Source organism: Erpetoichthys calabaricus, chromosome 15 (assembly GCF_900747795.2).
Source record: "Erpetoichthys calabaricus chromosome 15, fErpCal1.3, whole genome shotgun sequence".
Classification (NCBI taxonomy): domain Eukaryota; kingdom Metazoa; phylum Chordata; class Cladistia; order Polypteriformes; family Polypteridae; genus Erpetoichthys; species Erpetoichthys calabaricus.
Genome location: NC_041408.2, coordinates 25,692,106 through 25,718,368, shown reverse-complemented (window position 1 = coordinate 25,718,368; position 26,263 = coordinate 25,692,106). Strand labels below are relative to the sequence as shown.

Here is a 26,263-nt window from a genome sequence, read left to right as displayed (position 1 = left end):
TTTCTTCTCTCCAGACAAACAGAACTAATGACTAACGTGATATTCGGCTTTGCAGACAAGCTTAATGTTATACTATCTCTTAATGGAGGCAAATTAATGACTGGCTTTATATTTTACACCCCATCCTATTTACTAACCTGCTTACAACATAAAGAAAATGAAAATATTGTAAATACTCCTTCACACTTATTTCCCAATGTACAAATGTTTTATCTCATAACCAAATGCCACTTACAGATGTAAGTAGTGATCATCAATAAAATAAACTGACAGACCTACTGTATATTGTAAAAAGAAAACACCTTTTTTATTAGCTGTTTGGTTTATTTCTTGAGAGTTCATTCATCTTCCCAATGTCACCAAAAGACACATTGGCGGATCCTCTTTTCGCAGGTTTCACCTGTTGTAGAGAAAAGAATAAATTCAGAAATCAATACTGTATTGACCAAATGTGTTAAAAGAGAATGACATTTATGAAGTACAGAACTGTTGTTGATGGGCAGCCTAACCCACAGTTTCTGACACTTAAATGCTCACTGTACTCTCAATCAACGAAACCATCAAAATGAGAGAGAGAGCAGCCTTGTCAAAGTCATTTTTTCCTGCTTATTAAGGAGCAATTCTGCTGTGATGCTACTCTACAGTATGTCTTGCCTGTGCTTCTTCATCTTAGTAAGAAAAATGTTAGTTGTGACTCCCCGTCGTGCCCTAGCAACTCGGACTTAAGGGATATATTTCTGACAGTTACACTGTATGCAGGAGAGAAGGCTAACTTACCTGAGGCCTTTCAGCAGCTTAATGAAATCCCTACAATGTTATAAGACTCCTCAAAGGAAAAAAAGGTACAAGTACTAGCTGGCTATCTGCAAGATAAATGGATAGTGTCCCCAGTGTGTGGGAATGACCACATAATCTCCATTGTTACATTATGCTACTTTGATATGTAGTTTGCAAAATATTTTGTGAGGAAACACAGGAATAGGTATGATGGAATGGCCAAATGGCGGAGGCAACTTGATGGCTGAGGTCTCCAGGACTCTAAACAAATCCAAATCATATTATGTGATATCATCTACTGTTAAATTCTGCTCCGTACTTGTAAAATTTTTATTTTTATACTGTATTGAGGATTTGTTCTGTTCTGTGTATTGTATTGTATTGACCCCCTTCTTTTTGACACCCACTGCCCGCCCAACCTACCTGGAAAGGGGTCTCTCTTTGAACTGCCATTCCCAAGGTTTCTTCCATTTTTTTCCCTACAAGGGTTTTTTTGGGAGTTTTTCCTTGTCTTCTTAGAGAGTCAAGGCTGGGGGGCTGTCAAGAGGCAGGGCCTGTTAAAGCCCATTGCGGCACTTCTTGTGTGATTTTGATTTTTTGTGCGATTCATTGTGAATTTCCCCTTGGGATTAATAAAGTATCTATCTATCTATCTATCTATCTATCTATCTATCTATCTATCTATCTATCTATCTATCTATCTATCTATCTATCTATCTATCTATCTATCTATCTATCTATCTATCTATCTATCTATCTATCTCTATACAAAAATAAATTGTATTATATTGTACTGTATAGTATGATGCAAAATAAAGATTGTATTTAATTGGATCTTTTCTGACTATATTCCTTTTTTCCATCCCATCCCTTAGGTGGGGAGTGTAGTGTATTTTCTAAGGTATTACACCCCAGTTTCTTACTCACTTTGTGACACTGAGCAAAGCACTTAGCATTTCTGTGTCCCTAATGTAAAAAAGTGAAGGTAAGTCATCTTTAACTTGATCTTGTTAATTGTTTAAGGTAAAGGTGTCTGCCAAATGCGCTATAAGTGCCATAGGTGACAGGAAAGAGACTCATCTTTTGCCAGGCCATGAAACCACAATGGAAGGACTGCAGGACTAGAGTCACAACCTGGCAGGAACACCCTGTAATCTTCATCCCGGCTGGGACTGAGATACAGTGCATCCGGAAAGTATTCACAGCGCATCACTTTTTCCACATTTTGTTATGTTACAGCCTTATTCCAAAATGGATTAAATTCATTTTTTTCCTCAGAATTCTACACACAACACCTCATAATGACAATGTGAAAAAAGTTTACTTGAGGTTTTTGCAAATTTATTAAAAATAAAAAAACTGAGAAATCCCATGTACATAAGTATTCACAGCCTTTGCTCAATACTTTGTCGATGCACATTTGGCAGCAATTACAGTCTCAAGTCTTGTTGAATATGATGCCACAAGCTTGGCACACCTATCCTTGGCCAATTTCGCCCATTCCTCTTTGCAGCACCTCTCAAGCTCAATCAGACTGGATGGGAAGCGTTGGTGCACAGCCATTTTAAGATCTCTCCAGAGATGTTCAATCAGATTCAAGTCTGGGCTCTGGCTGGGCCACTCAAGGACATTCACAGAGTTGTCCTGAAGCCACTCCTTTGATATCTTGGCTGTGTGCTTAGGGTCGTTGTCCTGCTGAAAGATGAACCATCGCCCCAGTCTGAGGTCAAGAGCGCTCTGGAGCAGGTTTTCATCCAGGATGTCTCTGTACATTGCTGCAGTCATCTTTCCCTTTATCCTGACTAGTCTCCCAGTCCCTGCTGCTGAAAAACGTCCCCACAGCATGATGCTGCCACCACCATGCTTCACTGTAGGGATGGTATTGGCCTGGTGATGAATGGTGCCTGGTTTCCTCCAAACGTGACACCTGGCATTCACAACGAAGAGTTCAACCTTTGTCTCATCAGACCAAAGAATTTTCTTTCTCATGGTCTGAGAGTCCTTCAGGTGCCTTTTGGCAAACTCCAGGTGGGCTGCCATGTGCCTTTTATTAAGGAGTGGCTTCCGTCTGGCCACTCTACCATACAGACCTGATTGGTGGATTCCTGCAGAGATGGTTGTCCTTGTAGAAGGTTCTCCTCTCTCCACAGAGGACCTCTAGAGCTCTGACAGAGTGACCATGGGGTTCTTGGTCACCTCCCTGACTAAGGCCCTTCTCCCCCGATCACTCAGTTTAGATGGCCGGCCAGCTCTAGGAAGAGTCCTGGTGGTTTTGAACTTCTTCCACTTACGGATGATGGAGGCCACTGTGCTCATTGGGACCTTCAAAGCAGCAGAAATTTCTCTGTAACCTTCCCCAGATTTGTGCGTTGATGCAATCCTGTCTCGGAGGTCTACAGACAATTCCTTTGACTTCATGCTTGGTTTGTGCTCCGACATGAACTGTCAACTGTGGGACCTTATATAGACAGGTGTGTGCCTTTCCAAATCATGTCCAATCAACTGAATTTACCACAGGTGGACTCCAATTAAGCTGCAGAAACATCTCAAGGATGATCAGGGAAACAGGATGCACCTGAGCTCAATTTTGAGCTTCATGGCAAAGGCTGTGAATACTTATGTACAGTACATGTGCTTTCTCAATTTTTTTTATTTTTAATAAATTTGCAAAAATCTCAAGTAAACTTTTTTCACGTTGTCATTATGGGGTGTTCTGTGTAGAATTCTGAGGAAAAAAATGAATTTAATCCATTTTGGAATAAGGCTGTAACATAACAAAAGGTGGAAAAAGTGATGCGCTGTGAATACTTTCCGGGTGCACTGTATAATGAATGGATCGGGTGGATACCAGGAGCAGTTCACAGAAGGTGTCAGTGTTCCTCCTGGCTAATTCCAATCATGACACCCGCCAGGTTGCATGGGAATTGCAGTGAGGAAGTGCAGTCATGGCGGGGTCCTTGGTTGTCCCCAGAGGGCGTTGTCAGGGGAGGACAACACTGATTTGTTTCTACTTGACCCAGAAGGCCTCCCGACATGCAGTGACACTGGATGCATTCCCAGGTCTTACTTCATCATGTTAGAGTCGGGAGGCAGCGGGTGACACTCAGCTACAGTAGTGGAAGGTGAGGAAGACTTTATAAACATAATAATGTGGTGTTTTTGGCTGTGTGCACTGTAAAAAAGGTCTATGGAAATAAAAATCCATTATTTTAAACACCGAGTTGTTTAGGTGATATTGTGTGTGCGGTCTTTGGCTTAGTAGTATCCCCTTGTGGTTACAACATATTAATAATAATCAATATTACACCTAGGCAAGCATCTTAGTTGGGGGTAATAACGGGAAAACAGTGCTCAATGGCTGCAGAGATAATTCATTTCCCAGTGCATGTACAGTATCTATAGCTTAATAAGCTGCTGCAGACTCTGCATTCAACCTTGTATTTGTTGTTTTAATGTAATTCAACTACTTTCACCAGCAAGTGGGATCTGGGAGCCCAAAGAACATAAAAGCACCTGTAAGAAATGGTGATATTTTGGGGAGTGCGCACAAAGATGTAGAATGTGCTCTATGTATGCCATGTAGGTTTATGTAGAAGCTGCCTTAATGTAAGAGTTGTACCAGAAGCACCAAGATGAACTACACAGATTATAAAAATAACTAAAAAACAGGAATATAGTCAGCTAGTCAATGCCAGCATGACTGATGAATGTAAATTATTTAGAAGCAACGGTATGCCAGCACCATTAATGATGAGACAGTGTTACTCGAACTTAACATTCAATAATTCCTCAGATAATTCCAAGTAAAATTGATATCAACAATGAGGTCAGTAGAGAGTATGCATACCACAGACAACTGGAATAAAATTATTAGTTTTACAAATCAGCTCTTACTAAACCCAATTATTTCAGTTCTGGGGGGCAGGGGATGAACCCTATGTGGGATGCATTGGGCACAAAAGCTCTGGACGAGCAAGCACCCCTATCACTGGGCACACTCATGCGGTGAGCCTTTGCATACAATGCCTATAAAAAGCCTTCGCCTCTTGAAAGTTTTCTTGTTATATGACATTGAATAGATTTAATTAGAGTTTTTGACACTGATAAACAGAAAAAGACTCTTTAATGTCAAAGTGAAAAGAAATTTCTGCAAAGTGGTCTAAATGAACTACAAATATACGAAAAACAAAATGATTAAAAACATATTTACTCCTTTAATATGACACTCCTAAATTATAGCTCAGATCCTCAAATGAGTGTCTCCTTAGAATTCCAAGAGCAAAACTTAAAAAAAGTGGTGAGGCGGCCTTCTGCTGTTATGTACCTGAAATCTGGAATAGCCTGCCAATAGGAATTTGCCAGGGTAATACAGTGGAGCACTTTAAAAAACTACTGAAAACACATTATTTTAACATGGCCTTCTCATAACTTCACTGTAATTTAATCCTGATACTCTGTATATCCAATTCATTATAATAACTATTCATGGTGGCTCTAAAATCTGTACTAACCCCTATTCTCTCTTCTGTTTCCTTTTCCGGTGTCCTTTTGGTGGTGGCGTCTACTCAAAGCACCGTGATGTTCCTACATTGATGGATTAAAAGCCAGAAGTCTGCATGACCATCATCATCAAGTCCTTCCATGAGAACCCTAAATACAAAGAGGACTGTTTCATTTATGTTAGGCAGAATGCCCAGAGGAGACTGGGCGGTCTCGTGGCCTGGAACCCCTGCAGATTTTATTTTTTTCTCCAGCCGTCTGGAGTTTTTTTTTTTGTTTTTTCTTTCCCCCCTGGCCATCGGACCTTACTCTATTTCTATGTTAACTAATGTTGTCTTATTTTAAATTTCTTATTTTGTCTTTTATTTTTCTTTTCTTCATTATGTAAAGCACTTTGAGCTACTTTTTTGTATGAAAATGTGCTATATAAATAAATGTTGTTGTTGTTCTTAAACTATGGGTCGTAACCCATCTTGGGCTATGTGATGTCCGAATTGGGGTCACAAAGAGTTGTGATTCACACTAGCCCTTAAAGTTAGAGGGTCGCCCATGGTTTGCAGAATGTCTTGTGTTGTTCAAAAAGGTATGCCATTTGCTCTAAGACCTGAGTTGATATTTCTCCAAGGGTGACACTGTTCCTCAGGGATTATACTCAGCAGCGATTCTTCAAGGGGAACGCCCCCAAAAATAGATTTGTTTTCCAGTAAGACAACAACCCCAATTACAAAGCAAAGCTACACAGGTATGACATAAAAAAAATGTCAAAGTGAAAAGAAATCTCTGCAAAGTGGTCTAAATGAGCTACAAATATTAACAAAAAAAAAAACAAAATAATTGATTGTATTCGTATTTACCCCTTTTAATATGACACATCTATATGATAGGTTCTTAAACTATGGGTCGCAACCCATTTTGGGCCATGTGATGTCTGAATTTGGGTCACACAGAATTGTGATTCATAATAGCACTTAACAGTAAAGGGAACCTGCACCTTATGAAGGGATTTGTTTTCCAGCAAGACAACAACCCCAAGCACAAAGCAAAGCTACACAGGTATGCCATGTTCTGGAATGGGTGAGTCAGTGTCCAGATAACAATCCAATTGACAAAAGCTGGTCACTCACAATCACCATGCAACCTGACAAACACTGTGCAGTTTTGCTTAAAAGAAGAGGGAAAAATTGCAGTGTCCAGATGTGACCATCATGGCTGGCAAAGGTGCATTTACTGACTTGATGTTGGTGAAGAGTCAGTCAGTCATTTGCCAACCCACTTAGACCTGAACAGGGAGGGTGTTGGAGCCTATTCCAGCAAATGTAGGGAGCAAGGCAGGAACAAACCCTGGCCAAGGTGCCAGTCCATAACAGGGCAAACACACACATATCAATCATACACTATTCCCAATTTAGTACTGCCTGTCTCCACCTAAATACATGTCTTTGGACTGTGGGAGGAAACCAGAGCATCCTGGGGAAACCCCACGCAGGCATGGGAAGAACATGGAGCCCTGTCTCCTTACTGCGAGGCAGCAGTGCTACCACTGTGCCACCGTTCCGCTTCTGAACAGTTACATGATCAATTATTTTGTGCTTTACATTTAGAGTTAATTTAGACCACTTTATTATGTTTATGCTACTACAGTGCATCCAGAAAGTATTCACAGCGCATCACTTTTTCCACATTTTGTTATGTTACAGCCTTATTCCAAAATGGATTAAATTCATTTTTTACCTCAGAATTCTACACACAACACCCCATAATGACAATGTGAAAAAAGTGTACTTGAGGTTTTTGCAAATTTATTAAAAATAAAAAAATTTGAGAAATCACATGCACATATGTGAATTTCCCCCTGGGATTAATAAAGTATCTATCTATCTATCTATCTATCTATCTATCTATCTATCTATCTATCTATCTATCTATCTATCTATCTATCTATCTATCTATCTATCTATCTATCTATCTATCATAAGTGTTCACAGCCTTTGCTCAATACTTTGTCGATGCACCTTTGGCAGCAATTACAGCCTCAAGTCTTTTTGAATATGATGCCACAAGCTTGGCACACCCATCCTTGGCCAGTTTTGCCCATTCCTCTTTGCAGCACCTCTCAAGCTCCATCAGGTTGGATGGGAAGCGTTGGTGCACAGCCATTTTAAGATCTCTCCAGAGATGTTCAATCGGATTCAAGTCTGGGCTCTGGCTGGGCCACTCAAGGACATTCACAGAGTTGTCCTGAATCCACTCCTTTGATATCTTGGCTGTGTGCTTAGGGTTGTTGTCCTGCTGAAAGATGAACTGTCGCCCCAGTCTGAGGTCAAGAGCGCTCTGGAGCAGGTTTTCATCCAGGATGTCTCTGTACATTGCTGCAGTCATCTTTCCCTTTATCCTGACTAGTCTCCCAGTTCCTGCTGCTGAAAAACATTCCCACAGCATGATGCTGCCACCACCATGCTTCACTGTAGGGATGGTGCCAGGTTTCCCCCAAATGTGACGCCTGGCATTCACACCAAAGAGTTCAATCTTTGTCTCATCAGACCAGAGAATTTTCTTTCTCATGGTGTGAGATTCCTTCAGGTGCCTTTTGGCAAACTCCAGGCGGGCTGCCATGTGTCTTTTACTAAGGAGTGGCTTCCGTCTGGCCACTCTACCATACAGGCCTGATTGGTGGATTGCTGCAGAGATGGTTGTCCTTCTGGAAGGTTCTCCTCTGTCCACAGAGGACCTCTGGAGCTCTGACAGAGTGACCATTGGGTTCTTGGTCACCTCCCTGACTAAGGCCCTTCTCCCCCGATCGCTCAGTTTAGATGGCTGGCCAGCTCTAGGAAGAGTCCTGGTGGTTTTGAACTTCTTCCACTTACGGATGATGGAGGCCACTGTGCTCATTGGGACCTTCAAAGCAGCAGAAATTTTTCTGTAACCTTCCCAGATTTGTGCCTTGAGACAATCCTGTCTCGGAGGTCTACAGACAATTCCTTTGACTTCATGCTTGGTTTGTGCTCTGACATGACCTGTCAACTGTGGGACCTTATATAGACAGGTGTGTGCCTTTCCAAATCATGTCCAGTCAACTGAATTTACCACAGATGGACTCCAATTAAGCTGCAGAAACATCTCAAGGATGATCAGGGGAAACAGGATGCACCTGAGCTCAATTTTGAGCTTCATGGCAAAGGCTGTGAATACTTATGTACATGTGCTTTCTCAATTTTATTTATTTTTAATAAATTTGCAAAAATCTCAAGTAAACTTTTTTCACGTTGTCATTATGGGGTGTTGTGTGTAGAATTCTGAGGAAAAAAATGAATTTAATCCATTTTGGAATAAGGCTGTAACATAACAAAATGTGGAAAAAGTGATGTGCTGTGAATACTTTCCGGATGCACAGTATATGCATCAGCATTTCCCTTTGAGGTTAATAATGTCTATCCAATGTAAACCAAACTAAATCCACTGTGATTCAATGGTGCATAATAATAAATTGTGAAAACTTCCAAAGCAGGTAAATATTTTTTATTGAAACTGTATGTAATTCAGTCAGGAGTCTAAGCTTGTTCAGAGTAGTGTGTGTGCTTAAACAAACACACAAAGGAGATTTAAGCACTTCCTCAAACCAATGTTTTTTTATTCAAATCTGTCCTCTGCAGAGTAAAATATTTGATGTCTGCCTAGAAACAAATGTAGCATAATTACATTCCTCAGCCTGTCACATGCCCACTACATACATTAGCAATTCTATTATTTAAATTAAAATATTATCTTGAGACTTTATTTGAATGCAAGCAAAACTTTGTTACTGTATATTTTTTTATAATCAAACTGTACTTGTTTCGAAGTGTGCATTGGCAGATGTACTAGGATAAATGTGGCCCATTACATAGTCATCCATTTGCCCGTTTGCTGATCTGTGTTTATTTATTCCATTACTAGCACACAAGGAGATGAAGTCTATCCCGGCAGCATCAGGTACGAGGAAGAAAAGTCAGTGTACAGCATATCACAACAGTCTATCCCGAGAGACATTCGGGGTTAATTGTTGTGATGGATGGCCAGGGATTGTGCCCTACTGGGAGACCTGAAGTAGCAGAGAACCACGAGGAGGGCAATTTATACCCAGGGACATCAGAGGGCAGACTCCCTGGGGTTTGGGGCTTAGAAGTTCAAACCTTTTGGGATCCGTGGCCACTGCCAGGGGGCACCTGGCCAGCTCCTAAAACAAGATCTGCAGCACTTCTGCCACACCCGGAAGTGCTGCCTGAAGAGGAGCTGAATTCACGAACACCGCTTCCGCCACACCAGGAAATGCTGCCAGAGGTTAATCGGGAAGCACCTGGAGCACTATACAAGGGGCCACCTCACTCCATTCAAGGAGCCAGAGTCGGGTGGAAGAGGACGGATCTTGCGACAGGGGAGTGGAGGCGGCAGTGAGGGACTGAGCCTTGTGGGTATTTGGTGCACTGTGTGCTGTGCAGAAGAAAAATAATTATAATGTGCATTTGGACATCGTGTGTCTCAGTGTCTGTCTGTAGCCAGGCTGGTCTTCTACACTGTATTTACACAGAATTTCAACCACAAAGAGGTTAATCAAAGATCAACTTAAAGCCACTCATAAAGAAACTTCCAAGTAAAACGTTTATTTGCCTTTTCATATAGGTGTATTGAAATGATTTTGCTAATAGCAAACAACTTTCATGTTTGTTTTCACTTACCTGTGAATCATGATGCTTCCATCCAATCATGTACAAGATCTGAAATGTTGCAGGCACTGACCCATCTTCATTACCATACATTGCTACAATAAAAATACACAAAACAATTTTTATGAGAACAGGCCCTCAATTGCACTGTTATAGACAGCTATAAGTATCATCCTGCTATTGAATGAAAATTACAAATAACATTCAAAAAGAGACACATTTCACTCTGTTGGCTTCTCTCCAAACCTTGAAGTTGTGGCAACAAAGCAGCATAGAAAACAGAACCAGCATCCTCAAACCCCTTACTAAAATGAAGTCTGACAAACAACAATAAACTAGAACCTTTTATTTTAAGCATAGATCATCTATTATTTATTTTTAAACATTTAGAAAACCCACATAACATGAGAAAAAACAAATTAAAAGGAAAAAAGAGATTCCGAACAAAATTAAATGTAACGTGTACTAAAAGTGCAGGCACTAATACTGATTTTACGCTTTGTTTTTTCTGTCCCATTATGTTTTATTGCTAACTCTGTCACAGCCTTTGGAACTACAGACTTTAAACTGGCCAGTTAATTACATCTAAATTCACGCTATCACATCCTTTAAAATGTTTTCCTCAGTCGTCCATCCCATTCACCTTCTATTCTCAATGTATTTTTCTTATTTAATTGTCTGGAGTAGCAAAGTAAACGGGGGGTAATTATCTATTTACCATTCAAATAATTCAGTGAATTCTGTTCAAGACCATGCGGCTACGAATATTCGCTGAGGAATGAAAGGTTAATCACCCTTAAAGATAGGGTGAGAAGCTCAGTCATCCGGAAGGGGCTCAGAGTAGAGCCGCTGCTCCTCCGCATCGAGAGAAGTCAGATTAGGTGGCTCGGGCATCTGATCAGGATGCCTCCTGGACGCCTCCCTGGTGAGGTGTTCCGGGCACGTCCAACCGGAAGGAGGCCCCGGGGAAGACCCAGGACACGCTGGAGGGACTATGTCTCTCGGCTGGCCTGGGAACGAGCTAGAAGAAGTGGCCGGGGAGAGGGAAGTCTGGGCATCTCTGCTCAAGCTGCTGCCCCCGGGACCCGACCTCGGATAAGCAGAAGAGGATGGATGGATGGATGAATGGAAGATTTTTAAGTTTTTAGTAGTATGTGTTTAAAAAGATACACAAGAACAAAATCTGATGTTCAGCACAATAAGCAGATGTACGCCATACCTTGGGAGGCAAGTGACAAACAGAAGTGAATTACTCTTCCACTGTGTCATCAGGTAGAGAGGTCTTTTATAAACTGTATGCACCATTGCTTATGGACTCAATAGAGTCATCCACTGTGTATACTGTATGGTAATACAGTGGTTAGGACAAGTCAAAGTGGGTTCTGCTCAAGCTTTATAATGCACTAGGGAGGCCTTGCTTCGAGTTCGGTGAACAGTTTTGGTCTCCAGGCTACTGAAAAGACATAGCAGAACTAGAAGAACCACAGAGGATGAGCTATGAGGAAACATTAAATGAGATAGGCTCTCTTCTGGTTGCATGGTTAAAAACTCACACTTTCTTTGTTCCCTTGAGGTTGCATTATATGCATTGCACTTCTTGCTGAGTGCTCATTGGTTATCAGCTGTTGCACATACATGAGCTCTTCCCATGACTTAAGACAAAGTCAAGCCTGTTTGACTTTTCACTTTTGTCGTGTTTTAGCCAGGATGTGTTCGCAAGCTTATATTTATTTTCCTTACAGATGCCTTCTTTGTTCATAGTTATATATTACTTTTTATGTATTTATTGTATGTATTTTTTGCTTTCATTGTACTATTTTGTCATAATTTTGTATTTATGTACTTAAGTGTGTTCTCCTATATTCCTTGCATTTAGTGGGCGGAATCCCAAGGGACTTCCCCTGCCTTTAAAGACAGGCTGTGAATGTGTTTTGTGAGTATTGCCATTTCTTCGCTTTTGCTGCTGTTTTGATTAATTTCAGTATCATTTTTGAATTTTGAATTCTGGATAGTGTGTTGGGAATTGTTCACCTTAGGATTGCCTTTAGACAACTCATTTTTGCTGTTTTGAACATTTTCTTGTATTTATCTATTTAGTGAATAAATCCTGATTTGAGGGCGGCACGGTGGCGCAGTGGTAGCGCTGCTGCCTCGCAGTTAGGAGACCTGGGTTCACTTTCCAGGTCCTCCCTGCGTGGAGTTTGCATGTTCTCCCCATGTCTGCGTGGGTTTCCTCCGGGTACTCCGCTTTCCTCCCACAGTCCAAAGACATGCAGGTTAAGTCGATTGGCAATTCTAAATTGGCCCTAGTGTGTGCTTGGTGTGTTTGTGTCCTGTGGTGGATTGGTGCCCTGCCCGGGATTTGTTCCCTGTCTTGCACCCTGTGTTGGCTGGGATTGGTTCCAGCAGACCGCCATGACCCTGTGTTCAGATTCAGTGGGTTTGAAAATGGATGGATGGATCCTGATTTGATTTTTTAAATATTCTTGTGGGACTTATGAAAGCCAGAGTTTTTCAGTTCTCTCTCTTGTGAGATATTTCTGAGATATCTGAGATGCTCTTTTTATTTTTGAACCTTACATGTTTGTTCTTCATTTTTGGGTCCTGGACTGGTCTGAAGCCTCCCACTTACCTAAAGACGGGCTTGCCTGAGTAAGATCTATAATGGGGCAAGCCAGAAATTCTGGCTGAGTTTTGTGTGTCTTTTCGAAAGCTTCACCAGTTTCACTATTTTGGGGTGCCAGAATCACAATAGCCTAGGGATGTCAAACTACATAACTGCAGGTCTACGAAAGCATGCGTGACTGTTCTCAACTTTGTAAGATTATGCAGTTTAAGTCTATGACTAAAAATTGAAGGAAAAGTTGTGTAGTGTGACGCAGTCTTTAGTTAAGACACTGGAGCTGGTAGAGAGAAAAAAAGTTCCGAATTATTTAGCTTCTCCAGGCAATCCGGACAAGGTGATTTCTGTTTTGTCTAATTTTTAAATCTCTCTATTATAAAACAAAATCTTGAGACGAGACTACTGTCAAGAGATTTTTTCAAGTCCTGCCGACCTCTCAGCCATTTACAGTTAACAGCCCACGCTCACAGTCCTCTCATTCGTGTGAATGCTTTTGACAGACACAGTTCCTGAGCTCTCAGCTCTTATAAATTTTTACGTTTTCCTCACTTTAAATTCCCAATAAAAGAAGACTTATAATGTCCAAATCTTACTGAATAATTTCATCCCAAAGAGATATCAACAGAATAAATGAGTACACGGGCAATCCTAGCACTGAGAAACGATGAAGTCAAACAAATTAACGAAAAAAATTATTGATTGGTCACATGGCAAATTGGTTAAATGCGTATCAATAGACTATGCTGAAACAGTGGGTGGTGAGGGTGCGGAAGATGAAAACATCAACTTACAATATCCTGAAGAATATCTACAACCGTTAAAACCATCCGGTCTTCCACCGGCCGAATTACTGTAGAAAGAAGGATGTATTGTAATGTTATTGCGTAATTTATGTCTGAGTGACGGGCTATGCAATAGGACAAGATTATTTGTATTCAAAATTGGTCAAACAATTCTGACATGTAAAATTTTAACAGGCGACAAGAAAGGTAATGTAGTACAGTAATCCCTCACTTATCGTGGGAGATAGGTTCCAAGGCCGACCGCGATAATTGAATTTCCGCGAAGTAGGGACACCATATTTATTTAATTATTTAACGTGTATTTGGACGTTTTTAAACCCTCCCTGTATTGTTTACAACCCACCCTTTACTCTATTAATAACAGGGACAACTGCTAAGCAATATGAAATCGGTAGATAAGTTTACACTTACTGTATAGCGAAGTACACGTAGCTATATATGACGTGATGATGGTGATGAATATGCTGCACAGTAAAAATGATTACGATGAAGGTGATAATCCCCTGAATGCAGTAGCAAGAGCATGTTAATGCTGAATGAGTGAGATGAGACTTCCTGGTTAATGCAGCACTCCGTCGCTGAGCCAATCAGCAGCACACAGGAACTTAACTGCGTGCTCTGATTGGGTAGCTTCTCAGCCATCCGCCAGTAGCATCTCTTGTATGAAATCAACTGGGCAAACCAACTGAGGAAGCAAATACCAGAAGTAAAAAGACCCATTGTCCGCAGAAACCCGCGAAGCAGCGAAAAATCTGCGTTATATATTTAGATATGCTTACATATAAAATCCGCAAAGTCGTGAATCCGCAAAAAGTGAACCGCGAAGTAGCGAGGGATTACTGTACATCTTTTGTGGATAACATTAAACACTAAAAAAGATCTTGATATGCCATTCGTATTAAAATGTTTACAGTTTCCCATTAAAATAGCTTTTGCTATGACAATGAACAAATCACAGGGACAAACATTTGAAAAAGTTGGTTTATTTATTACAGAGAAAGAAACGATATTCACTCACGGGCAGTTATACGTTGCGTTGTCACAATGTAACTCCAAGAACTGAATCAAAATTCAGTGCGACATTGATGAAAAGTTAGTTCCAAATATTATTTTTACTGAAGTTTTCCAGTAAAAATTTAAGTTTAAAAAGTATTTGCGTGTTAATTTCAAAGCCAAACAGAACGAAAAGGTATAACGCAACAAATACCTCTAACGCAACATGGAAACTTAATTTTCTTTCAATTTATTATGTTTTACTATGGTTAATTACTCACCGTAATGTAAAATAGTTAAGTCTATTATGCATCTGTTTAAATTGTACATTCGCTTCCCCATACGAACACAAAATTTATCTGAAAAACACGGACAAAGAAGTTTTCTTGGATTTCTATATGAATCTGAAAGATCACGCTTGCATATATAGTAAACCAACATGTGAAGAATTGTCAGCGATAATAGTTTCGAAAGACGGAGATATCAAAGACAGAGTTGATATTTGTGTTTATCCAAAAGCACAGCACGATTGTCGCAAGCAGCACATCATTGAAATGACTAGTGTGTAGGGTCCACATGGGGGTTGGCGATCGAAGCGAGCAGGGGGCAGAGCCCCTTAGTATATTTAAATTTATACTTTAAATAACTTAACAATGTAAGCCACCGATTCTAAAGGTCAGTCCTGGTGCCCACTGAAGATGCCACTGAGCAAGTACTTCACAGAGATAACTAGCTCTCACCTTTGTATATAGCTGCAGCAGCCAGCATTGTATCTCTGTGCAGCATAGGTTTTCTGTTCCAAGCACAATTGCTTTCTCCCATTCCTAAGAAGGAGAAAACAGAATGAGCTGAGTGTGTGCAATACGCACCATGAATAACTGCAAACCAACAAAACCTACCTTGCAAATCCTTAATTACTTGAAACATGTCTGGATAATATACTTCAATTTCATCTATGTCCTGAAACAAAACAGTAAAAAAATACCAGTTTTCAAAATGTATTTAAATATTTGGCTGAAACCTTTTTGTATTCAGTATATCCTGAGGAATATGTTAAAAACATCTAAGCATTATGGCCCAACAATTCCAAATTCTAGAATACGTATGGGACACTTTTACATCACACATTCATCCATCTCGATCTGTTTTCATTCCAAGTAATGCATGTCACTAATTAAAACCACACATTAAAATAACCAGCACTGAAAAGAAGGCTGACATTAAGGGGACTTGGTATCTTTAGCCATCTATGCAATACTTTTTTTCTTAAATAAAGGAGCTGAACTGGAGGGTAGTGTGCTTTATAAGAAAAAGTACAGCTTTGTATAAGACCTCTTAATGCGAAAACCACTTTAATTGATAATTTAGCTTTATAACATATGTACCAAATCTAAATGTACTCATCTAGGGTGTCTTGCTACTTCTTATATGCTAACAAGCAAAGCAGAGCTGCACAGATCAAGACTTCCATGCTGGTCGGCAACATCACTGCACCAGACTTCTTTTCATTCTTGGGAAGTTAAACTCTTTAACACATTACAACATGGTTTAAACAGAGACAAGAGTTTTATAGCCAGATATGAGGACTGTTTGCATCTCTCGGACTGACACAGACAACCTGACTAAAGACCCACATTGTATTGAAAAAATCATCAGAAACTTCAAAAGACTTTGTTGGACAGTTATCTTATCCAAAAGATGCTGACTGTAGAGGTCTGTTCATTTTTTACATTTAAGATGTCTCACTTAAAGGTTTTCCAATGTTGTATACGTCCTTGTGTCTATATAAACACAGGGACTCCAGTTTCTGTATTACATCTTGCCTGAAGAAGGGGCCTGAGTTGCCTCGAAAGCTGGCATATTGTAATCTTTTTAGTTAGCCAATAAAAAGTGTCATTTTGCTTGACTTCTCACTATGTCAATAATATTTCAAACTGTGGTCTTTGATCTATTACAATTGGATACAACAGCTGTTAATATTAATGCAATATGACCTTTCAGTAACTAAATTATTAGCACATAATATATTTGAAATGAAATATGATTTGGTGAAGCCAGTAAAATTTAACATTAACACACAGGAAATAAGGACAATCATTACTCCCGAAGAACACACTTCAACATTCATCAGATCTTAAGGTCATAAAGCTTGTGAATAGGTACTTTTATGAAATGTGGTGGTCCTGACATTGTAATCAGAATGAACAGAGGATGGTTGGGATGCAACAGGTCAGGAAAGACTTTAAAATCTTTGTATTTCAATTTACAAAAGCTAAGTGAATCTAGTGCTGGGCGGTATGACCAAAATTCTATATCACAGTATTTTTCAAAATTATACCAGTTTCACGGTATTCGACAGTATTTTTTTCCCGTGCATGAGTGGATGTTAACCACATTTTCCACTGCAATTTCTGCAGTAGACTGGCTAAGAATAACCTATTCCACTGTCATGAGATTTCTACATTGTACAAAAAAACATTTTAATGCGCATACACGTATTGATACAGGTTTACATGACCCCATAAAGTGATAGTTTTCAAGGGGGTGGCACTAATGAAGAGAAGGAATGACACTGCATGACAGCTGCAGTCAAAATATAGAACCTTTTTATTGAACAAATTTTGCAAACAACTTAAACTATAATTTTGACAACATATTTTCAACCATCCAAAGAGGCATTTAGACAGTAAAATATCCAGAGGTGCTTGTCAAAAGTTGTATTGCACTGAACATGTCTTAGAAAAGGAATAAATAGTAAATATGTAAACCAACTACACTTTCTGTTAATGTTACCAATCTCTGTCCACTGACACATTAGCTATATGGATTGTAATGGCGTTGGTTATCTCGGTCCACCGCTTGCTTTTTTTTGTTGTAGGCAGTACCTTTGGCAAATGCGTCTGACTCAAGTGTCCTCTAGCTTTTTCAGTTTTACCTGAGGACATGGAGGGTGCCAATCTTAGTTCCATACATTCATGGTACACCAAAGCATGTTTGCGGCTAAGATGGTGCATCAAATTGTTCGTGTTGCCACCTCCAGCGACAACTTTAGCTTGACAGCATTTGCAGTAAATAGCTGTTTGGTCTACATCCGACCTTTTATAACCAAAGTATCTCCAGACAACAGACACGGCTCCTTTTTTCGGCAAAAGTTCTTCTGTGTCATTACGTTCAACTTTATCATCTGCTACAGCTTCAGTTTATAAAGGTTCTCTGTCCATTTTCATCACTCAATACCTCCACTGACACATGTACTCCATTGCATGCATGTTTAGCGGTGTAGCAGTGAAAAAGGTCCCCCCTTAAACAGTTTTCCACTGCACCACATTCCGAACGTTGTTTAAGCTATTTAAACTGGTATAAGAAAAATCCATATCATAACAAAAATAAAAAATGGTTTTCGGTATGAATCGGTATACCACCTAGCACTAAGTGAATTCAAATGATTTTTAGAAAAGGTGTACAAAACCCCCTATAACAGCACCTTGTCCAGGGAAGACAGACCACCATACCAGACCGTAACAGAGAGGATCAAACTTCTTTCAATAATGTACAGTACCTTTTAGAAAGTGATCATTATTTCTTATAAACACTGTACATATTAAATCGCTTAACCTAGTGAAGTGAAAACTAATCCATAATTTTTGCCTTACTGTAACCATCCATCCACTTTCGGAGCCTACTCTATTTATTCCATTACTGAGTCACACAGAGTTAGAACCAAAGCCTATTCTTGGAGAACCAAGTACACGGCTAGAATCAACCTTGGACTGGACACCAGGCCGTCAAAGGACATATTCACATACACTCCCACACTAATTAATCTGACAGATACATCTTTGGGAATGACAAGGAGATTGGAGTTCCTGGAGAAAATCCATGCAAATACAGGAAGAATGTGCAAACTGCACACAAACACTGGTCAGGCTAGGTATTGAATTCAGACCCAGTGGCCAAAAGGCACCAGCAGTAACCATGATGCCAAAATCACTTTAAAAATGGTAGAAAAAGTCCAGAGTAGCATGTATAGGCTGCAGGGTACAAGTTATCAGGAAAGACTGAAGGAGTTAAATGTTTTCACTTTAAGCAAATGCAAATTAAGAAGTGACATAACTGAAGTGTTAAAATTATTAATGAAATAAGTACAGTTGATCAAGACTGTTACTTTAAAATAATTCAACAAAAAACAGTGGCACAATTGGAAATTTGTTAAAGGTAAATTTCACAAACATTTTTCTCTACTAGAACTATAAACAAATCAAAGAAGTTACAAAGTAGTGTGATGGACACTAGGAAATTCAAAACTCAACTTGATGTTGCTTTGGAGGAATTAGGTGGATAGGATTGGCAAGTGCTGCTGGGATGACTGGCCTGCTCTTGACAAAAGTTTTTCTAATTTCTGAAAAAACATATCATAAATTAATGTTGTTTTGTTTTGCCTATTCTTACTTGTGAAATTTTGGTGAAAATCTTAAATAGAAAGAAGCTGCATCCTTATAGTGCTGTCCACTGACATTTCGCAAGTGTACCTTGTCATGTTTGACTAAAATATGACTTGGGATACACAGCTATGAGCAAATGTCAACATGAAACAAACAATGGAAATAAGAAATGAAACCCTTATCTCAGATCTATGTATGTATGTATGCATGTATGTATGTATATTTGATACAGCATTTACTGAAAAACCCAACAGGACCCAATTTGAGAATAACAGCTAAGAGGTCAAGTAGAACAGAAAAGAGGGGCTATGCATTTCTCCAGTCTCTTAATTTGACTAAGAAAAACAAGCAGCTCATGTTAAACACTACACATACTCAGACTGAAAGTTTGTTGTCATCATAGTTAATAAGCTCACACTGTTAAATGCTCTGCAGACTTTCTCAGGTACCTGGAGGGGGAAGCTCACTCTACATTCTACATATAAAGGACAAATAATGGGTGTTTGAACCTGTCTTGATCTCTTACCAATGAAATGCTTACTTTTAAACAGGAAGAAGCCAGCCAAATTTAAAAAGCATTAAACCGAATAAAAAGAGCACTAACTGACTGTTTAACATCATACCCTTGGTTTATTGTTATTATTGCATTAAGACTTACTATGTTTATCCTGGACCACTTTCTAACACCATCCCCTGGGTTTATTATCTTATTACTTTAAGATTGCTGAAGATTATATATTTTATGCTTATCGTTTGTTAATGATTATATATAATCATAGTTTGTTAATGATTATATTTTAGGCATATAATATTTAGGCTATATTAGCAAAAGATATCTCTACTTTTTAATCCTAAAACGCTGCTGCATGGGGGCTTGTTTTGCTTTGGACGTGCTCTGTCTCTAGGTATGTCAGAGGACCGAGACTTTGTGAAGTGGGGTCCAGCCTCATGTGGGGAGGCAAAATGGGGGGGGTGGGGAGGCAAAATGGGGGGAGAGAAAGAGAGCAGGCTATATCTAATCTATCCTTTTAATCCTTATAATTATAACTACCAACGTAACAATAGGCTGCATGTCAATAACTAGTAGGGGAATTGGAAATTAAGGTTAAAGCCGTCTCACTTCCAGTTAAGACTATAAAATAACATCAAAAACTCAGAATCAATATATCCATGATGGGACAGTTAACTTTGTGAGCTGGATTGTTAAAAGCCTGAATCACGAATTAAAGAGAAGGAATGTACTCTCTCACCTAACAGGTTTAAACGCTAAAAATAGTATTTTTACAGGAGATCCACTTACTAAGCAAGGATCAGTTCCGTCTACAAAAGGACTGGGCTAGCCAAATGTTCCATTCTAGCTTTACAAAGAAAACTAGAGGAGTGGGAATTCTCATACATAGAACAGTCATTTGTAGCATCAGATGTAGTATCTGATCTGGAAGGGAGATATGCGATGGTCATGGGCAACTTATTTAACTGTAAAATGATTTTGATTAATGTTTATGCACCCAATGTCGATGATAAGGAATTCATACAAAACGTATTTGCATCCATCCCCAATGTGAACACTCATAAAATTATAATGGCTGGGGACTTCAATTGTGCTTTAAATCCACTCTTAGATAGGACTCCTGTCACAGGGGAGATGACATCTAACATTGCAAAGATAATTACACAGTTTGTAACTGACCACAACTTATCAGACCCCTGGAAGTTTCTAAACCAAAACTCAAGAACATATTCTTTCTACTCACCAGTACATCATTGCTACTCAAGAATAGATTATTTCTTTATAGATAATAATTTCTTGCCTACGATTAAATCTTGCAAGTACGATGCTATTGTTATTTCCGACCATGCAGCTCTGATCTTGGAGCTAAAGTCACTATGCTCCACACACTCACCTCGTAGATGGCGTCTTAACCCGCTTCTATTAACAGACAAGAACTGTACAGAATTTATATCCAAACAAATCAGTTTCTTCCTAGAAACAAATACATCCTCAGAGGTTTCTGCAGGAATACTCTGGGAAACTCTAAAGGCCTTCTTAAGAGGACAGATTATTTCATGTCTTTCTCACAGGAATAAATTAGAAACCAAGAAAGTATCAGAACTAAAAAGCAAAATTACAAGAATAGATGAAGAACATGCCAGGCTTCCAAGTGAGGCTCTACATAGGAAAAGACAGGCTCTGTATTCAGAACTCAACCTCTTGACAACTAAAGAAACTGAACAACTAATTTATAAATCCAGACATCATTACTATAAGCACGGAGAGAAAGCTAATAAGCTTTTAGCTCAACAAATCCACAAGCAAGAAGTTCGCAATGCAATCCCAGTAATCACCAACACGAACGGAGACGAAATCATTGACCATAAAAATATAATGCACACATTTAGAGACTACTATAAATCCTTATATTCTACTGAGTTTAAAGAAGACAGCACACAATCTAATGCATTTCTGGATACATTACAGATACCACAAATAGATACTTTTAGTGCAGAGGAACTGGATAAACCTCTGGCGCTATCAGAATTACTAGATGCTATAAAGTCACTTCAAGGCGGGAAAGCAGCAGGCCCTGATGGCTACCCTGTAGAATTTTATAAGAAATTCTCTACTCCCCTCCTATTAGCAACATTTGCAGAAGCTAGAGACAATCAAATTCTACCTCAAACTTTTCGCCAAGCATTAATCACTGTCTTTCCTAAACAAAATAAGGACTTATTACAATATGCATCATACAGACCTATTTCACTTCTGAATAATGATGTTAAGATACTCTAAAAAATTATAGCTACAAGGATGGAGAAAGTGCTGCCTTCGGTAATATCACAAGATCAAACTGGATTTATCAAGGGTCAACACTTATCCTCCAATCTTCGACGCCTGTTTAATGTAATATACTCACCAAACAAAGTCAAACACCCCAGAAATATTATTATCATTGGATGTAGAAAAAGCATTTGACATGATTGAATGGAAATACCTTTTCACTACATTAGAGAAATTTGGGTTTGGCCCGAACATTTGTGCATGGATCAAACTACTGTATACCAATCCAAAAGCTTCAGTTTGTATCAACAACATTTGTTCAGACTACTTTAAACTAGAACGTGGCACCAGACAAGGATGCCCCTTGTCACCACTACTATTTGCAATTGCCATTGAACCACTGGCGGTTCACTGTCGAAATGCTGATCAGATAAATGGGATTATCAGTGATGGAATGGAACAGAAAATTTCTCTATATGCAGATGATATGGTACTGTATATATCAGACCCACAAAATTCTGTGCCTGCAGTCTTAACAGCACTTACAGAATTTCAAAAGATCTCTGGTCTCAGAATTAATCTGAATAAAAGTGTACTCTTTCCAGTGAATTCTCAAGCATATAATATTAGATTAGACACCCTACCTTTTATCATTGCAGATCAGTTTAAATATCTAGGGGTAAACATCACAAGTAAACACAAAGCTCTTTAGCAACAAAATTTAGCCATCTGTATGGAAAAAATTAAACAAGACATGCATAGATGGTCAACCGTTCATCTCACTCTAGCTGGAAGAATTAACGTTGTTAAGATGAATATTCTTCCTAAGCTTCATTTTTTATTTCAAAACATTCCAATATACATCAATAAATCATTTTTTAAGCAATTAGATTCAACAATAACCTCATTTATTTGGAACTCAAAACATCCACGTATCCAAAGAGCGACCCTACAAAGACCTAAGGCAGAAGGTGGCATGGCTCTACCTAACTTTCAGTTTTATTACTGGGCAGCAGACATGAAAGAATTTCAAAAACAGAGTTTACCGCACATGCATTTATTGGTTACTTTGTTCATGTATATATATTTATCTGTCTGGCTTATTTAAAAAGCTACATTTACCCCAGGAGTCAAAAGCGTTCTGTCTAGCCCTTGTACAAAAACCTAGACAAAAGCTGGGGTATCACCTTGGTAACCCCATGTACTTTTGGAACTGTGAGAGGACAATAGCACGACTTTACAGACAGGAGTCCAATGCAGAACTCTACTTACTTTTTTACTTTGTAAAAAAAAATTATTAACTGCTGATGATATAGATCGTTTTGTCTGTGCTGAAATTCCAAACAGAGAAACCTGTCCTGACCTCATTAAAAAGATTCAGCATATTGGGACTCGCAAGATTACAAATATTGTTTTTACAGAAGTTCTGAAATAAAAGTGAAACTAATGAAACAGCAACAATTCAAAGAAAAAAAAATCTTAAAAAAGTGTGTATCTGGAAAACCAAACACGGGGGTTGGCGAGCAAAGCGAGCAGGGGGCAAAGCCCCTAGTTATCTGAAAAAACAATGAATGAAAGGCAATGCCCTTCATAATTTTTGGAGCAAAAACACATTTTTGTTTGATTTACCCTTCTAAGCTCCACAGTTTAAAATTACAATTCAAACAGTTCAGATCTGATTAAAGTGCACATTGCAGACTTTCATTTAAGGGGATTTGCATACATTTCAATCACACTACACTTTTTCTACACGATCCCCCCATTTCAGGGCACCATAATGTTTGGGACAATTGCCGTCACAGATATTTGAGATTCCTCAGGTGAGCTTCATTGTTTCATCAGATAACTCGGCTTACTTCTACCCTTTGGTGTCTGTAATTGTCATTGTTCAACATGAGGACAAGAGCTGTGCCAATGAAAGTCAAAAAATCCAATATGAGGCTTTAAAACAAGACTGAAACCATTAGACACATCAGTAAAACTTAAATCAACTGTCTGGAATATCATGAAGAAGAAAGAACACACTGGTGAGCTCAATAATCACAAAGGGACTGGTGGGCCAAGGAAGACCTCCACTGCTGATGACAGAAGAATCCTCACTACGGTAAAGAAAAAGCCCCAAACACCTGTCCGACAGATAAGAAACAGTCTTCAGGAGGGCAGATGTGGATGTGTCAGAGAATCTGCAGAAGACTTCATGAACAGAAATACAGAGGCTACACTGTAATAGGCAAACCACTAGTCAGCCACAAAAACAGGAAGGCCAGATTGTAGTTTGCAATAAAGTACTTAAAAGAATTCTGGAAAAAGGTATTGTGGACAGACAAGACAAAGATGAACCTGATCAGAGTGATGACAAGAGCAAAGTATAGAGATGAGGAGGAACTCCCCGAGATCCAAAGCAGACCACATGATCGGTTAAACATGGTGGTGAGGATGTTCTGGCTAGGGCATGTATGTCTGCCACAGGTAGTGGCACACTTCTCAATGGCACAATGATTTCTGAGCCATATAAAAACCATCTGATCTGCTCAAGTTCCAGTAAATTCCTTCAAACTCATTGGAGACGCTTCATCCTACAACAAGATAATGATACAAACATACAGCTGAAGCAACACAGGAGTTTTTCAAAGCTAAAAAATGATAAATTCTTGAATGGTCAAGCTAGTCAGTCAATTTAAATGCAACTGAGCAGGCCTTCCATATGCTGAAGAGAAAACTTAAGGGGACAAGCAGCCAAAACAAGCAGGAGCTGAAGATGGCTGCATTAGAGGCTTGGAAGAGCATCAACGGAGAAGATCCTCAGCACCTGGTGATGTCTATGAATTGTAGACTTCAAGCGGTCATGGCATGTGAGGGACATGCGACAAAGTCCTAAACATGAGAGCTTTAACAGACTGGCCACTGCTGTGTCCCAAACATTTTGGTGCCCAGAAATGGGGGTACCATGCAGAAAAACTGTTGTCATTTCTAGATGGCGAGACTCAAATGTATGCAAATATGCCAAAATGAAAGTGCGCAATGTGCACTTTAAGCTGTGGATTAGACGGGTAAATCAAGGAGAAATGTGGTTTTGTCCCAAATATTATGAAGGGTACTGAAGATATCATTTGTAAAGAAAGAATAAAAAATTAATAAAAGAGTTAAATTATGGTCTGATTAAAACAGTAGCTAAAACAAAACCCATGTTTGCATGGAATAACAACTGTTTTGAGAAAGGCTGAGAAAAGGTTTGTTTTCCAAAAAACAAATGTTTAATTGAAATGCGTTATTCACCTGATCCATCTACAGATCCATCTTCTAAAGTAGCTTTACTTATTAAATGGTTATTGGGAGATGTCTTTTACTCTGGCATTAATTGTCACAAACCATGGACTAACTCTGGATGAAATGCTAGATAATATGGGGCACACTCACATTGTGCAAATTTAGAATTGTAAATCAACCTTATATACATATTTTGGAGTAGAACGAAAAAGGGAGTAACCACCTTATGAATTAACAGGCAGTTCAAAATATTTCAAATTGATAAAAAGCTATGGTTAAGGAAAATGTCAACTTACCACTGTGAGCATTTTGAATCCTGCAAGACCCAGAAGATTTCCAAGGTCTGTAACTGCAGTGTAGGGAGATATGTGAGGTGCAAAACCACCTTCTCTCTCTAATTCTGCAAGTTGCAGAGAGCATCGAAGCTCATACAGAGTGTCTCCTCCGACCATGGCACCAATAAACACTCCATCTGGCTTCAGAATATTATTTATCTAGAAAGCAACAACATATATTATTCAACAGAATGGATCTGAATTCAAATGAAAAAATGAAATATTATTGCCAGGCAACACAGTTGCTAGGAAGCTGTCTTCATGCTGAAGAAACAGAAATAGCAGCAGTAACACACAACACACTGAGCAATGTGCAATAAATAACTGTACCATAACCCATCATTTATTAACAGAATTCCATTTGCATCCTAACTACAATTCTCCCAACACAGAAAATGTAGTTGAAGCTTACTAGAATCAAGATTTAAAATGTTAATTGCTTAAAATAAAAGTCTTTAACAGGGCAACAGTTAATTCGGATTTACTGTACTAGTGTGAAGAGTTTCTCACCGCCACAATTTTGACAATAACCCAACTCCTTCAGTCATCTCACTCTATATAAAAGAAAATCCTGGAATGGAAAGCAAATGCAAGGCTACGATACGTGATAATCTCGAATGACATTTTAAAGACCCGCGAGACCAAGGAGACTTGCCACGGTGCGTCTCGCAGGGACCGTAAACATGAGACTTGGTGCTAAGAGATTGTCCCAGGGCCGTAGCAAAAAGGACAGCTGCTGTACAGGCTTTAAAAAGATCGAAGGGTAGCGTGACGGCAGCTACCCCAACCGAACGCAAGCAGCGTTATACATCCTGCAAGAAAGAATTCAACCACGCCTGGGGCCAGTAATAAAAGACAGTTATTGCTTTTACAACGTCACACAAGACCAGGCAGTGAGCCATCATTTAAAACAAGTCAACAGACCTCTAAACTAGCAGCTGTTGGATTGCTTTTGGCATGCAAGCATCATATGCTCAGAGCTCTTAAAACAACGACATGCAACAGGCAGAGGAGGCAGCTAGCAAGCAGCAAAACGACAGCAAA

General features: G+C 39.3%; 1 protein-coding gene across 3 annotated transcripts in view; it reads right to left on the bottom strand.

Annotated features, from left to right (window-relative positions):
- Positions 1 to 281: 281 nt before the first annotated feature.
- Positions 282 to 26,263, bottom strand: part of ndufaf5 (NADH:ubiquinone oxidoreductase complex assembly factor 5) — a 43,663-nt gene continuing 17,681 nt past the window's right edge. For 2 of the 3 annotated variants that reach the window (XM_028820146.2, XM_051919698.1), the window contains 5 exons: positions 25,181 to 25,378; positions 15,296 to 15,356; positions 15,137 to 15,220; positions 9,990 to 10,072; positions 282 to 400 (listed from right to left, as the gene is read on the bottom strand). In XM_028820146.2, coding sequence (XP_028675979.1) covers positions 311 to 400; positions 9,990 to 10,072; positions 15,137 to 15,220; positions 15,296 to 15,356; positions 25,181 to 25,378 — 516 coding nt within the window. In that variant the 3' untranslated portion in view covers positions 282 to 310. The remainder of the gene's footprint in view (positions 401 to 9,989; positions 10,073 to 15,136; positions 15,221 to 15,295; positions 15,357 to 25,180; positions 25,379 to 26,263) is intronic. The other variant, XM_051919697.1, reaches the window with a different exon arrangement.